Here is a 17,578-nt window from a genome sequence, read left to right on the forward strand (position 1 = left end):
CAAATACAGTATGTCCCGGATTGTCTTTGCAAGAGGAAACACTTTTTTATTATTGACATTTTGATAAAAATGCATTCTTTATTAAAATTTTTGCTAGTTCTAAAATGGATAATCCCTTATACTTTTTCAAATTTCCACACCGTTTTAGAGAAAATTAAAAAAAACATGAAAATATGATTGATATTTTTCCGATTTTAGGTACAACAAGGATATGATTAATAAGTGATAATCATTTAATTGATTATCGCTTGGTGGCCATATTGTTATTGTCATTGAAATATTAATTCAGAAGTCATTTCTGTCAGTTCCACAAAATATCCCGTCAATTCTTATTACAAAATGGCAAAATGTTTAAGATAAGAAGGATATATAGTAAACGCCACGAATGTTTGGGAGTGATTCATCGCTTGATGAAGTTAGAATCGACACGCGCGCTATAATTTTTACATTAAAAACGTAAATTTTTACCGCAAACGTAGGTTTTTAAAGGCCCGGTCTAATCATCTGCCTGCGCTCCTCCTACTTATTCTAAAATGTTAGCGTGAATAACAAAGACGATACTATATCGCGTTTCTTTGATTGATTCGTTTTTGTGCGTCAGTCCATTGGTGTGCTTGCAGTGCGACCAATGGGGTATTCCAGTTTATATTTATAACCAGTTTATAACCAAATATATGTTTTGACAAGACTTACGACAGTTAGAACTACAAATTACAACAGATTATATATTGATTATTATATGACTTGAAACACCACGGCACTGGAATTAAGTTTTATGTGACCTTGAACAAATTAGTTCACAGGGTAGCGACCGATGAATCACTCCCAAACATTCGTGGCGTTTACTATATGTACTTTATTTCGTTGGATAATCTTTTGAATACAATTCGATGTTTCGGGATTACCTAATACTTTTGCCTGACACTCAATGCGATAACGCTTGGTAACGCATTTCGTGCCAGGTAAAAGTATTATTCGGTAATCCCGAAACATCTTGTGGTACTACATTCGAAAAGTCCTAAAAATTAAAAGGCGTTTCTATGGTAATATCAAATCGATTTCATTCTCTGACAGATGGTTGTTATTAATTTTGATTAATGTCATATTCTTTGCTGTTATTAAAGTATCATATTTTCCGATATCATCACCGACACTATCATCACCGACCCTTTCCGTAGCATTTAACAAAATAAATTTTGTGCTTCTTTGACATTTTAAAACAACAAAAAACATTACGTTAATTAAAATTCTATGAATAACAATCTATTAAAGAATGAAAACGAAGTTATATTACCATAGAAACGCGTTTTGATTTTTAGGACTTAGAATTCAACCATATTTTCATATTTTTCTTAATTTTCTTTAAAACGGTATGGAAATTTGGAAAATTATAAACGGGATTATCCATTCTAGAAGAAGCAAAAATTTTTTATGAAGAATGCATTTTTCTCAAAATGTCAATAATAAAAAAGTTTTTCCTCTTACTGTAGAAGAAGCATTAAAAATATGAAAGAAAACATTATTAAATTAAACGATGAATTTGCTTTTGCCAGACATTTTTTGTGCGAGAAAACCTAAAAACAAAGATTTTAAGACAAAAAAAGATGGCGGAGGTCGACATTGTTGATGGTTATTTTCATTTTGAAATCCACACACAGATATAGACTATTTTAGTTTGGTATTTTGTTTCTTCACATTTAGAAACAATGGCTTGAAACAGACAACTTGGACACAAATTGCAGGAAATGTTTCGAAACATTTCCTCTAAAATTTTTGATTCCGCATCGAAATATTTCAGGAAACGGCTAATGCCACCACATTGGAAACACCAATGTAATAAAGCCATATAAAATATATGTATAAGTTTCGAAAATGTTTCCTATTTGTGGCATACCGGTTACATTTTGTGTCAAGTCAGAAGCAAAAAAAAGAACTAATTAAAATATCTAAATAGAACTATTCAAGAAAACTTCAGTTTTTTAGCAAATACATCTATTATAAAACGTTGACGTTCTGTTAAAAATTATTTGTATTCATTCTTGTGATGTTTTTCTGTTTTAAAGTTTTTCCAGATTGCTACACTTTTCATTATGAAATAAAAAAACAATAAAAAAGCATAGAATAGCAAAAGGCATGTAATTGAAATTCGCATAATTTAAAATAACTTTAAGAAAAGCCAAAAAAACTGATAAAAAAGTATAAATATAAATGTCTTTGACCCCTTTCTTGTTCTTTTTTTAATTTAGTGGTTTATGCCAAGAAATAAGTATTTTGATGACATCTGCCATCATGACTAGTCACGATCTGTAATGTAATTGAGAAATTGAGAATATCATTGAATTGATCTTAAATGTTTTGGTTATTAAATGTTATAAAATATAAAAAATATAATGTAAAAATACTTTTTATAAATAAACCCTAATATACACTCACCGTCACGAAAAACGGGCACCTTAAAATATTGATGTATTTTAAAGTTTAATATACCGGGTGCGTCTCAAAAGTGGCTCACCCCTATAACTTTTTTATTTTTTTAGATAAAAAACGATATTTGGTATATCAGTATAATAATAATAATAATAGCTCCCGTATATAGCGTTTAACGCCTTGGGAGTAGCAAGGTACAGCTTACCATGCTAGAGCCGTTCGGTATACAAAGAAGGTAATGTGGCTTCGACCACCTATTATTACTTCAGGATTGTGAATCCCAAGTACTCATTTAAGACTGAGTCGACCTAGGTACCCAAACTATTTTTATTTTAATAAAAATAGTCGGCTGATGAAATGCCGGGTGTAGGATTCGAACCCACTACCTTGAGATTGGTAGACGAGAGCCTGTACCTCTACGCCACTGACAATGGTATGTCAGTATATGACATAAATTAGGATTGATTGACGTATTCAATTGTTTTTGGTCACTTCCTGTTTCATCGGAAATTGCTACAATTTTTGATTTTTAAATGGCACCCTCGGTATTTTCTTACTTTATTCGATAGAAAATGATATTCTAAATAGAATGACGTATCATATGTCAACTTTTGATTTTTAAATGGCACCCTCGGTATTTTTTTACTTTATTTGATAGAAAATAACTCTGAATAGAATGACACATTGTATGTCAACTTTTGACATTTTTGCATATGGTTTATTTGAAATTATAACTTGCGGTTCGTAACGAAAATTTGACTCGACATACCAAGTGTTTGGTATCAAATTATTCGTAAAAAAAATGCTTTTTCCAAATATGCTAATGAGCCGCCCTCTTTCCATTTGAAAAAAATGAAAAAAATAAGATATAATTAAAAACACGATTTGAGCATTTTCTAACTGGCCAGGACAAGACACTAAAACCACAGTTTAAAGAATATAAATATATCAGTTGGCACACTCTTGGCCCGTATCAAAATTCCTCCCGCCGCGCCCCGCCTGTCTTGTAGACTTGGGCCAGTCTACATCCGTTGCTCGACGTATACACAGCGTTCCAAGTTTATTTAAGTTTTGTTTTCGATCCGACGCATAGGGTGAACCAAAAATATTGTTGTTTTCTTCGAATTGTGAATAAAATGTCTACTAGAAATATTTGTGCAGTGGATGGTTGTGAAAGTAGAGTGGCAGACAATATATCGTTCTTTAGGTGCCCAAAAGATGAAGGAAGGTATATGTTTATATAGTATAGGATATTAACTCGGATATTAAGTATATAATAATTAAAGTATTAGACATATTAAGTATATTATAATTATGGAAACCCAACTATGAATAAATTGTTTTAAAAATATACATATAAATTAAGGAAAGATTTTACTCGAAATATGCACAAAATATTTATTTTTAACAATAATTAGTTTATTATTTTAGTAGATATTTTAGAGTAGTAGTCTACTATTATGTTTTGAATTTTCCAGTATTTACCGGTTGGCAAAGTGCATATTAAATTATTTATTTTTTAAGATATTTGCATTTTTTTAAATAGCATGTTTTGTTTTTTAGATGTTTGTATTAAACTTTATCTGCCTCTCTGGAAAGTCCGAATTTTATCGTCAGGTAATAAAAATACGTGCATACAACTTGTTCTGTTATTGATAAGTTTTTTAGAGTTTTTACTAAATTTTATGTAACAATAAATATAACAATTGACGAGCACATGGGAAAAACGATGAGTATCCAGAAATGATAAATGTTCAGGAAAGCGTTTTTTTAATTCAAATTATGCATGGACTTTTATATCGTGTTTCCCATTTTTAAATGCCTGTTTCTATGTGGCCGTTATCGATATTCCCGTTTATTTAGGTACCAAAAGGTGTAGCTTTTTGGAACTTTCACTGTTTCCCCTTCAATTAGTAGTAAATATTGTAATAAATTAAATTTGCATATTTCTTAAGTTATAGCATGTTTTGCTTTTTAGCTGTTTGCATTTAACTTGAAAACGATTGAAAATTTTTAATAATTAATTAAAAAATTTAACTTGAAAACGATTGAAAAAGTACTTGGATACAACTTGTCTTGCCATTGTCAATTTTTTTTTCAGTTTTTACTAAATTTTATCAAACATTAAAATTTATTACACAATTAACTACTAACAGTTATAATTACTGTTCATGATAATCATAAAATTTAGAAAAAATTCCAAAAAAATTGACGATGGCAACGCAAGTTGTATGCAAAGGTACTTTTAATACCTTACGATAAAATTTTGGCTTTCCAGGTAGGTAATTAAAGTAAAATGCAAACATCTATAAAGCAAAACATGCTATAATTTAAGAAATATGCAAATATATTATTATATATTATATTAAAAAAATTAACTTATTATATTTATTTAGAATACATTTTTCATATGGGGTTTCCATAAAACACAGATATGAAAATTATACACCAGAACAATATCATAACCATAATAGAATTTGCGGTTAAGTTGCTGTAATAACGTTAATGTTTGTGCTGTTCCTACATACACACCGCTTAGGGTCTTCACTAACGATTATATTAATTTAAAAAGTCCTGAAGGAAATGCCTTAGTACGTAACAGGTATCTCTTAAAAAAATGTATAACACGTCACTCTTGCGATGTATGTGTTAATTTTGTTAATAATACGGATACACTTTTTAATCGTATTTATCGAGTATCACACTCATATCGTATATGTAAACAATGAGATATGTTATTAAATAATAAGAAGAAGAAAGTAAATAAATATTGATCAATTATTAAAGACGCCTAAAACTGTTAATCAATAAAACTACTACTGTATTTATTTTTCTACTTGCTATATTAAAATTCCTTAGTATTTTTAGTTGATCCCTCGTATACGGTCAGCGTTCTGACTGATAAAATAGCACTTCCGCTGCACCCGGTAAAAGTACAAATTTTTTGTCACCTCGAAGGGTCACTGGCCGCCTTTGAAGTCAAAATAACAATAGAATTCCTTAGAGTGAGCCAACTGTAAATGTATATATTCTTTAAACTGTGCTAAAACCATTAGACGATTAAAGGTTGTCGCCCACTAGACCGCGGCGCCACGCGGCGCGGCGCCATGTGGAAATTTCTTTTGTCTGCTTGCCATGTATTTAAATGTACCAACGCACATTAGAGCGCGCAGCGCAGAAGCGCGCCGCGGGATTTCCGTCAAGAAGTCGGAAGACTTCTCTAGCAACTTTTTTCCGTCTCCCGCGTTTCGGCGCGTTGCAGTGTGCGTACTCACAAGGGAAATAATTTTGCATTCGAGTCTTTTCAGTTGGCTTTTTGACTAGGAACTAGTGATATGTATCAATGGCAGAATTGTATTTTTAAAGGTAAATTAGGCAAATCGATTTTCATAAAGGAATATGATATTTTTTTTAGTCTTCCCTCACTAGAGACAGATGGACGAAATGCCTTTCTATCAAAGATTTAATATAATTGAGGGGTGTAGAGGCAAAACTGGCAATCTCCACTTTTTAACAAAAGTGACAATCTCCAATTTTTAAATTCTAATTACCTAAATATATAAAAAAGATCAGGGTTTTTTTGACCACATAACTAATATACACATCAGAATAAATAAGAATTATCAAAAATATTAGTAATTTGTCTCTTCTGAAAAAATATGATGAGTAGATATACCCGGTGTTTTTTCTTCTAAAACCCTCAATTGAGGAGTGCGTAAAATGTTTCCTTTATATTTTGTAATACTGAAAAACATTATTTTGTCTTTTATTAAATCTGGAAAAAGATGATAAAATTCTCCAAACTTCTTTCTTTTTTTGTTAATCGTATGAGTCCAAACTTTTCCTCACCCACTCTTCCTCTTCCTCTGTTAGAAGAGAACAAAAAATATGCTTTCGTCCGTACTTGAACTCATTGCTTTAAAAACTAAACTACAGTAAGTAAAAAACACTTCGACTATAACTAAATAGCGTTGCCGCGTTTCAAAAGTGCGCTATAGTGGGCGCAGTCCCTTCGCAGCCGGAAAAGATTCTCTTCCCAGCGCCGCGCCGCGCCGTGGTCTAGTGGGCGACAACCTTAAATCTATTTTTCCAAGGCTCCTTGATCAAGAATTAGTGTTTTTAACAGCCAGGCCACTCTAGATTGAATTTTAAAATACGATTTTTAATAAGCGAGAATGTCAAAAGTTTACATACGAGTTGATATATGATATGTTTCCTTTCATATGTTTCTATTCAGAATGTCATTTTCTATCAAATAAAGTAAAAAAATACCGAGGGTGCCATTTAAAAATCAAAAGTTGTAGTCATTTCCGGTGAAGCAGGAAGTGACCAAAAACAATTGAATACGTCAATCAATCCTAATTTATGTCATATACTAACATACCAAATCTCGTTTTTTTATCTGAAAAAATAAAAAAGTTATAGGGGGTGAGCCACTTTTGAGACGCACCTGGTATTTTGTTCTAGTGTGCCGATTTTGATGATTTTTTAAGCAATTTGTAGCTAAATTATTTGACTTTTTAGTAACTCTTTCTAAATTAAAAATAAAATTTCCATCTGTCAATTATACGGAGGAAAACAAAATGTTGATATCATGGTGAAAGATTGATACACGATATACAGGGTGGTCCGAACTGTATTCCGGAAACTTCGGCAGCATATTCTGCAGATAAAAATAAGTAAAAAAGTTCGTATAAATGTATGTCCTAAAATTCTTAGTATCGGAGATACAGGGTGTAGAAATTTCATTTTTATTTCGATTTTTTCCAAATAATTTCTGAACTAAAGTCAATATTTGGATGAAACTTGCCGGACCCTGTATAAAACTTTAAAATACATGAAAATTTTAAGGTGGCCGTTTTTCGTGCCGGTGAGTGTATATTAACCGCAAACGACAAACAAAATAACCTACCACCTTAAACGGCCCTTTCTTCGTCAATATATACCGTTTTTCGTCGATGGCGTATCTGGCGCATTCCTTGTGATCTTGGTCATTTTCCAAGATGACGGTGTCTATACCGCATCTTCTCAGGTTTTTTCCCAAGCCTTGTAACATTGTGTCGCACACAACTTTGATTTCGTGAGCCTAAAATGTGAAAAAAACTAAATGACTTTAAAAATATTTGCAAAAATATCTGATGTTTTTTAAAAGTGGCCAATCCCTATAACTTTTTTATTTTTTCAGATAAAAAACGGGATTTGGTATTAGTTAGGCTAGGTCGGTCTAAACGTAGCCTTTCGGTCACTTTCTGTTTTATCGGAAATGACTACAATATTTTTAAATGGCACCCTCGGTATATTTTTATTTTATAGAAAATAATATTCTGAATAGAATGACATGTTCTACATCAACTTTTAACATTTTTCCTTAAAAAAATTGTATTTTAAATTTCAATCTAGTGTTACGACAATAAATATAACGACAATTTGACTTAAAATAACAAGTTTGTGGTGTCAAATGATTGGTAAAAAAATGATTTTTCCAAATATGTCAATGAGCAACACGTCGCGCCGGTTTGAAAAAATTGAGTTATGATTACATACGTACTGCCGTTACTCGAGTATTTGACACGCATCAGAAGTTGGTCACGCAAGGCGTTTTCTTTCATGAGTTTTTCTGTGATTGAAAAGCCCGATACGTGATGTTATGAAGAGTTATAAGATATGCTTAGAGTTATGATTATAAATATGATTTTGGTCATCTTTTAATAGGCCAGGAAAAGAGACGAAGAACATTAGATAATCAAATTTATTTATCTCCTTGATTAAAAGCACTAATTTTTAATCAGTATTATTTTTTAACTAAGTGTCAAAAATTGACATAGGACATGTAATTCTATTCAGAATGTAATTTTATATGAGATAAAGTAAAAAAAATACCGAGAGTGCCATTTAAAAATCAAAAGTTGTAGATATTTCTGGTGAAACGGAAAGTCACCGAAAATAATTAAATACGTCAATCAATCCCGATTTATGTCATGTACATACCAAATCGAGGGTCACAGTGCAGTACCTTGTAATCATTTTTGATACAACTTTCCAGGAAATCCCAAAATATACCTAATTTTACATTAAATTATTTTTTTAATGAATTATCTTATAGAGCCGAAATATGCTTTATTATCAATGCTTTATTACCAAATAAAATATTTTGAATTATTTTTGTGAGAGTATTGCAATTTTTTTTTAAATAATAATATAATTTATTAAATAATAATATAATTTATTAAATAAAAGCATACGAGGTCCTGCCTTGTGACCCTCGAAATCTCATTTACTAACTGAAAAAATAAAAAGTTATAAGGGTGAGCCGCTATTGAAAATCATCCGGTATGACAGTAAACGTTTTTATTGAAAGAGATAAAGGTATGCAGAGTTATACACTATTCCAATATATATATATATATATATATATATATATATATATATATATATATATATATATATATATATATATACTCTTTCTCTACTACTATACTATATATATATATATATATATATATATATATATATATATATATATATATACTAACAACTATATATATATATATATATATATATATATATATATATATATATATATATATATATATATATATATATATATTTATTAAATCGACAGTCGAACCCGATACGTTTAAGATAGGCCGTCAGACCCGGGGTATATCGAACAAAAAATGTTCAAGCGATGCTTTCAGGCCCTGATGGTGGACCGTTTAATTTGTCCCATTTATATAAAAAATAGAGGTTTATTCGTTTTTCGCCAGACCCACGACGTTGCCGCTTTAATTCTCAAATATTTATATTAGAATTAGACGAACAGACCTTTGACGCGGTAATTGATCACAGTGCAGAAGTAAAAACGATTTTCTGCTATAGTGAATATTATTGTACTTATTGTTAGTATTAGATATATTCTGTCTTATAAATGCATCTGTACGAAAGCGTTTTATCTGAAATTTCTTTTGTAATAAGCATAATCAAGTTACAATGCATTATCACTTTCGTTTAGTAGATTTTGTAAGTGTTTACTAAGTGATGATGGAACCCCGTTTATTATCTTTATACTTTAAAAGAAAAAAAGTTTAGCTACTTCTACAACGAAATCATAGCATCGAAATAAATTTTTAGATACTCGTACAATTTTTTGACACGACGATCGATTCCGACAAAAAAAATTAGTTACTTCTACAACGATATCGTACCATCGATATAAATATTTAGGTACTCGTACAATTTTTTGACACGACGATCGACTCCGACGACTGTCATTTCTAAGGTAATTTGACGCCGTGTTTTGGAATCATAGGGTATGTGTGTATTTATCATTAACCTTTTTTCTATTTTGTTGTAAAGAATTATTTTAACTTATTTTTTTATTACATACAGATATGAGGGCGGCAATTTAAAAATTTGCACTATGGGCAAGACGGGTAGAAAAAAGATGCTCATTTAGAATATTAAGAAATTCAGACAAAAAATGAAAATTTTCTGCGTCTGATAAAATTCATGTAGCAGTAAAGTAGGAAAAAAGTGTAGGTTTAAAAGCATCAATTTCTGGAAATTCCCTATTTGTAGAGGCTGGGAACCACCTACTTTTCTGGGAACCCCATATTTTCAAGTTAAGATTATTAGAACTGTGATTAAAACAAATCACTATTTTCATTCATATTGCAATCAATGAATAATAAGAATATCATATTATCAAATATTACACTAATTAAATTTTCGAATACAAAGTAAACATAGAAGATAGAACATATTATAGAGATGCAACCATAAAACGTGTTTGTCATATTTACATGGTGTTGGTAGATAGCATCCAGCCGTAAACTGAATATACAACGTATCACTGGAGTGTGTAGCCACAGTTTAAAGAATACGTGTAGCCGTCAAAATTTTTGTTTCACTGAAATTACTATTTTAGATCTCACTGAACGAAATAATGCAATAAAATTAATTATTGTGAAATAACTGAATACTATCATATTTATGATCGAAAAAAAACGGCGTCAGCGATGGCTATGAAATGAAAATTGCTGTCATTTTATATGTAAAATTATATGGTGAATGTCATCGATCGTCATTTCCAAGCCAACTGGACGCCGCTTTTTTTCGATCATACGGTACCTTTTTGTTTAAACTTTTTCCTGTGGGGAGAATATACAAAACGGCCTTATCGTACAGTCACTATCATATATACGATGATCGTAATTACTTTGATGTAATTACTTCGACAATGAAATCATACCACCGAAATAAATCTTAAGTACTCGTACAATTCTTTGACCCGTCGATCGATTTAGATGAAAAAAAACTTTAGGTACTTCTGTATATGTATAACCATATGCGAAAATGTCAAAAATTTACATATTATGATGTCATTCTATTGAGGGTGCATCCACACTATCCTAAAACCGGCGTATCGGCGTAACGGCGTAACGACCTTGAATAGATTTCCAGTAATTCTATTGGCTGAAAAATTCATCTGTCAGAAATGTTATCTGTCAAATTCATCTGTCAAAAATTTCAGCTAATAGAATTACTGGAAATCGATTCAAGGTCATTACGCCGTTACGCCGTTTTTAGGATAGTGTGGATGCACCCTCAAAGTGTAATTTTGTATCGAATAATGTCAAAACACAAATACGACGACTGATTTAAACGAAAAAAATTTAGGTACTACTACAACGAAATCATAGTACCGAAATAAATTTCTAGGTATTTCTACGTACAATTCTTTGATACGACGATCTGTTTTCTGAGACGAAAAGCATTTTTCGTCTACGAAAAGCACTTCTACGTAAATTTCTAGGTACTCGTACAATTTTTGACCCATCGATCGATTTAGATGAAAAAAATCTTTAGGTACTTCTGGTACTTCTACAACGAAACCATAGCATTAAAATACATTTTTAGGTACTCGTACAACTTTTTGATCGATTCCGAGAAAAAAAAATTATGTACGTCTACAACGAAATCATAGCATCGAAATAATTTTTTAGGTACTCGTACAACTTTCTGATCGATTCCGAGATAAAAGAATAGGTACTTCTACAACGAAATCATAGCATCGAGATAAATTTTTAGCTACTCGTACAATTTTTGACCGTCGCGCGTCGCGTCTATCGATTTAGATGAAAAAAATCTTTAAGTACTTCTATAACGAAATAATAACACGAAATAAATTTTTAGGTACTCGTACAATTTTTTGACACGACGATCGATTCTGACAATTGTCATTTCAAAGGTAATTTGACGCCGTTTTTTGGAATCATATATATGCCATGTGTATACTTATCTAATAAGTAAAGTGTATTCATTTAGAATATTAAGAGATTCAGACGAAAAAAATCAAAATAGGTAGTAAGTATTCTTTAAGATTGTTTCTACAAGTTTTATTTAAAAATTGTAACAGAGAACTATTATTATTATAGGGCCCCTCTCGGACCGCTTGGACGAGTCTATTATAAAAAAGATCGAGGGACAGTAGGTAGAAAAAACATGATTTGATTTGTCACGGAAACGTAAAGTTTAATAAAAGTGTTTTGTTGAAATTCTTCGAGTTTTATCATAAAGTTTATGGTTCGACACCCAACAAAATAATTGTAACGAATCCCCGTCACAAAATATAAATAATTTAAAGTCTAATCTGGCGAGTTGAGTTTGGATGAAACTGTAAACAAAATGTTTAAAAGTGTAATGTAATCATTTAAATTTAAATAAAATTCATATAGCAGTAAAGTAGTAAAAAAAGTGTAGGTTTAAAAGCATGAACTTTTGGGAATTCCCTATTTGTATAGTCTGGGAGCCACCTACTTTGCTGGGAAACATACTTTCAAGTTCAATTTATTAGAATTGTGATTAAAAGAAAGCACTATTCTCATTCATATTGCGATTAATGAATATTAATATTTAATATTAATAATATTATACGACCATATATTACTCAAATTAAGTTTTCGAATACATAGTAAGTAAACATAAATAGAAGATAGAACATATTATAGAGATGCAACCATAGAACGTATTTGTTATATTTTTATGGTGTTGGTAGATAGCATCCAACCGTAAACTGAATATACAACGTATTACTGTAGCAATCAACATTTTTGTTACACTAAAATTACTATTTTAGATCTTAGTGAACGTAGTAATGTAATAAAATTAATTATTGTACTGATTAACTACCATATAATCGAAAAAAAAATCAGCGTCAGCGATGGCTATGAAATGAAGGTTGCTGTCATTTTATACTGGGTGCGTCTCAAAAGTGGTCCACCGCTATAACTTTTTTATTTATTTTTTTTGGATAAAAAAAACGAGATTTGGTATGTTAGTATATGACATAAATTGGAATTGATTGACGTATTCAATTGTTTTTGGTCACTTCCAGTTTCACCGGAAACGACTACAACTTTTGATTATTAAATGACACCCCCGGTATGTTTTTACATTATTCGATAGAAAATGACACTCTGAATAGAATAATATATCATAATATGTCAACTTTTGACATTTTTGCTTAAAAAATCTTATTTTAAATTTCTATCTATTATAGAGTGCCATGGATGTGTTAAAAACACTAATTTTTAATCAAGGAGCCTTGGAAAAATAGATTTGATAGTCTAATGATTTTCGTGTCTTGTCCGGGCCCGTTATAAGATATCAAAATCGAATTTTTAATCATATCTCAATTTTTTCAAACGGAACAAAGGTGGCTCGATAGCATATTTGGAAAAAGCATTTTTCTACGAATAATTTGGTACCACAATTTGGTACTCGAGTCAAATTGTCATTATGAACCGCATGTTACAAATAAATCATATGTGAAAATGTCAAAAATTGACATATTATGATATGCCATTCTATTCAGAGTGTGATTTTCTATCGAATAATGTAAAAACATACCGGGGGTGTCATTTAAAAATCAAAAGTTGCAGTCATTTCCGGTGAAACAGGAAGTGACCAAAAACAATTGAATACGTCAATCAATCCTAATTTATGTTATCATTTTAATAACAAAAACATACCAAAACTCGTTTTTTTATCTGACAAAATAAAAAAGTTGTAGGGGTAAGCAACTTTTGAGACGCACCCGGTATACGACGATCGATTTAAATGAAAATAATTTTTAAATACTTCTACAACGAAGTCATAGTATCGAAATAAATTTCTAGGTAATCGTACAATTTTTTGACACGACGATCGATTTAGACGAAAAAATTTTAGGTACTTCTACAGCGAAATCACAGCATCGAAATAAATTTGTAGTTACTCCTACAATTCTTTGACACGACGCGCTGATCGATTTAGATGAAAAAAAATTTAGTTACTTCTACAACGAAATCATAGCATCGAAATAAATTTTTAGGTACTCGTACAATTTTTGACCCGCCGATCGAAATAATTTTGTTTCTAATATTTATTAGCCGAACGACCAGTTCGACAATAAAAGTTTAGTTACTTCTACAAATCCGGTGATGACAGCAATTCAAAAAAAAGATTAGACCGTAAATTATTGATATTTTTAAATGAAACTAGTAGGAATAATTTTAAAAGAATACTTATTTTCATTTTTTTCGTCTGAATTTCTTAATATTCTAATTAGAGTATGAGCATTTGTTTCTACCAAATATAACACGGCTATATCTTCGTTCCTTTAATAGTTTGCTTTACCGTGTTGCCGGTTCTTGGGTCTGAATACATCGATTCAACGTAAATCGGCTTATGCATATACTAATGTCGAAGAAGGTGGCGCCGCCCGTGACAATACCGGTGTGCCCTCAATCGTATATAAAAACATAAAACCATTTTTCAGGCCCAGCTGAAATTTGGTCGGGGAAGTGGGGAAACCGTTCTGTAGACGATAACCACTGAAATCATTGCCAGACCCGACCCCGTGTGCAATGGTACTCTTATAGAGCCGAAATATGCTTTATTATCAATGCTATTACCAAATAAAATATTTTGAATTATTTTTGTGAGAGTATTGCAATTTTTTTAAATAATAATATAATTTATTAAATAATAATATAATTTATTAAATAAAAGCATACGAGGTCCTGCCTTAGTGACCCTCAGAAAATCTCATTTACTAACTGAAAAAAAATAAAAAGTTATAAGGGTGAGCCGCTATTGAAAATCATCCGGTATGACAGTAAAGCCCGTTTTTATTGAAAGAGATAAGGTATGCAGAGTTATACTATATCTAATATATATATATATATATATATATATATATATATATATATATATATATATATATATATATATATATATATATATATATATATATATATATATATATATATATATATATATATATATATATATATATATATATATATATATATATATATATATATATATATATATATATATATATATATATATATATATATATATATATATATATATATATATATATATATATATATATATATATATATATATCTATACATATATTGCTGTATATCAAGTTCTCTATTGACACCTTCGCTTCTTTTAAATACTTTTAAAACACGCAACCAATTAAACGTAATAGGCACCCCATCCTACCGGTCCACTTTCAGTATTAAAAATAAAGCGAAACAATGATATAAACATAAGAAACCAAAAATTTATATATAAAACACCTTCTTCTTGATATATTGACAAATTGGCGAATGCGCGCAATAAAGCAAAATATATAAAAATGTCATATAATAGATTCTTACTTCTACAGATTCAATATGAGGACTTGGAGGTTGAACCATATCATCATCCGCATTCTTACGTCTGTGGTGGTTCTTCTTAGTTTTCTTTCTAGGCGACTTTTCATGCTGAACCAACGAATAACACAGGTCATCGAAGGAACAGTTGACTCGTCCAAAACATTCCTTTATAACATCATAAACCTACCAAATAAATCCAAATTTGATTGATCGAACGAAGAAAATACGTGACTGTTCATTTACTTGAATAAGACAATATGCATCTAGGCCTGCATAATAAATTTGAGTATCGCGCAATGGTCTTTTCTCCCAATTCGAAAATTGCTCGGATTTGTCCAAGTCGTGCCCCAAAGAGAGGCAGACCAAAGTTGTCAAACTTAAACCACCGCTTTTCACTGAAAAAAACCCATAAGTAATGTAAAAATTAATATGGAACAAATAGAATAATTGGCAATGGAACAATTAAAGCAATGAGTTCAAGTACGGACGAAAGCATATTTTTTGTGCTCTTCTAACAGAGGAAGAGGAAGAGTGGGTGAGGAAAAGTTTGGACTCATACGATTAACAAAAAAAGAAAGAAGTTTGGAGAATTTTATCATTTTTTTCTAGATTTAATAAAAGACAAAATAATGTTTTTCAGTATTACAAAATATAAAGGAAACATTTTACGCACTCCTCAATTGAGGGTTTTAGAAGAAAAAACACCGGGTATATCTACTCATCATATTTTTTCAGAAGAGACAAATTACTAATACTTTTGATAATTCTTATTTATTCTGATGTGTATATTAGTTATGAGGTCAAAAAAACCCTGATCTTTTTTATATATTACATTCCACGTAGTAAATCATCCACTGTACAAATTTGTATGCCACCTAAAAAGGAATAGATGGCACCATAGTTAATACCTCACCGATATATCTTTGCCTTCTTCAATTCCTTTCATAAAAGGTACAAAATGATTTCAAAAAGGGTGTTTGTCCAGGGCCATGGTACAAAGAAAACAAGGTATGATCGATAGCGGCTCCAATTTCGTTAAGTTTGCGCATACCACCTGTGACGTCATAAGCCACACAAAAAATATTCATATTGTCCAAATACGTTTAAAATAAAGTATACGGAGGGTACCGCTTAAATTCCTGTCCCGATATTGAAGGATGGCTATAGAATTTCAATGCATTTCCTACATAGTCTATCCTTGGTTTGTAAGAGGTTTGACTAAACAAGGATGAACCTATGTCTTGAACATTCGACTCGATTTTCTGTCCTCCTTCAATACTGGGACGTAAATCCTCTCATTGCTCTTATGGGGAGGCCGTCGTATATTTTATTTAAACGTATTTGATATTGTCCAATTGCCACTAATAAAAAAAGACCTAAAATAGGGAAGAATTAGGACATAACCCCAAAAGTTATGTCAATTCATCGAGCTTGACACTTGAAAAATTATTTTCACATTTATTATGTCATCTGTTTGACAATTTGAAATTGGCGCGCAGAGCTTGCCGACCAATGGTGTCGTTTATCACCTGTGACGTAGTGACCAACCTGCGCAATATCATACCTTGTATTCTTTGTATCATGGTCCAGGGCCATGATACAAAGAATACAAGGTATGATATTGCGCAGGTTGGTCACTACGTCACAGGTCATGGCTGAGAAACTTAAATGGAAATGACGGTTCATTAAAAATAGTTTTTCCTCCAAGATGCAGAGGCGCAAAATATTAAAACTGTCAATATTAACAATGCAAATGTCAATATCTGACAATAATAAATTTGATTTTTAACTGTCACTCAGAGACGCTTTTGTTGTGATTTTACGGTTTGATTTCGTTTTGATTTGTCGAATTATTGTAAAATTAAATTCCTTCAGATTTTTTGCCAGTATTCTGTTTTAGACAATTTGTTTTTTAAAAATGGAGGGACAATTTGTGTTTTGTATAGACTCTTAATTATTTTTTATCATGGAGTTTAATTGTTGTACACCTGGTTTCCGAAGGATACAATGGTAAGTAAATTAAACATATCTATTTACAGTAATAGATTTTTTAAATTAGTACTGCGAATAAATGCTACTTGCTGAGCAGTTATTTAATTTTTTTACGGTGCATGTAAGGAATTAAGGACGCGCGTTGCGTTATATTAGCATGATCAACAGATGACTACATCTAATTTAATTTGTTTTTATTATTTCAGGTCTCAAACGGAAACAAACTGGGAATCTCGCCTATACCAAAATTATATAGCTCTTTCTAATTCACTTCAAAGGGAGGAAAATTATGTAAAACTGCCTGCTATTTGCTGAAAATTGCCAAAGATTAAATTATAACTGTAACAACTTAATATATACTATTTTTAGTCTTTTTAATATTTTTTTTTTAATTAATATCCGACATATAAGAACACTTTGTATGCTTTTAATTAAGTTGATTT

The 17,578-nt window shown here is 30.8% G+C and overlaps 1 protein-coding gene across 3 annotated transcripts in view; it reads right to left on the minus strand.

The window, feature by feature from the left end:
• The window catches only part of LOC115878572 (exonuclease mut-7 homolog), an 86,644-nt gene that overhangs the window by 33,161 nt on the left and 35,905 nt on the right, over positions 1–17,578 (minus strand). For all 3 annotated transcript variants that reach the window (XM_030895106.1, XM_030895115.1, XM_030895126.1), the window contains 3 exons: positions 15,387–15,538; positions 15,147–15,326; positions 7,340–7,513 (listed from right to left, as the gene is read on the minus strand). In XM_030895106.1, the coding sequence (XP_030750966.1) occupies positions 7,340–7,513; positions 15,147–15,326; positions 15,387–15,538 (506 nt within the window). The remainder of the gene's footprint in view (positions 1–7,339; positions 7,514–15,146; positions 15,327–15,386; positions 15,539–17,578) is intronic.

Source organism: Sitophilus oryzae, unplaced genomic scaffold, assembly GCF_002938485.1.
Source record: "Sitophilus oryzae breed Bouriz unplaced genomic scaffold, Soryzae_2.0 scaffold_1063_pilon_pilon, whole genome shotgun sequence".
Lineage (NCBI taxonomy): Eukaryota > Metazoa > Arthropoda > Insecta > Coleoptera > Curculionidae > Sitophilus > Sitophilus oryzae.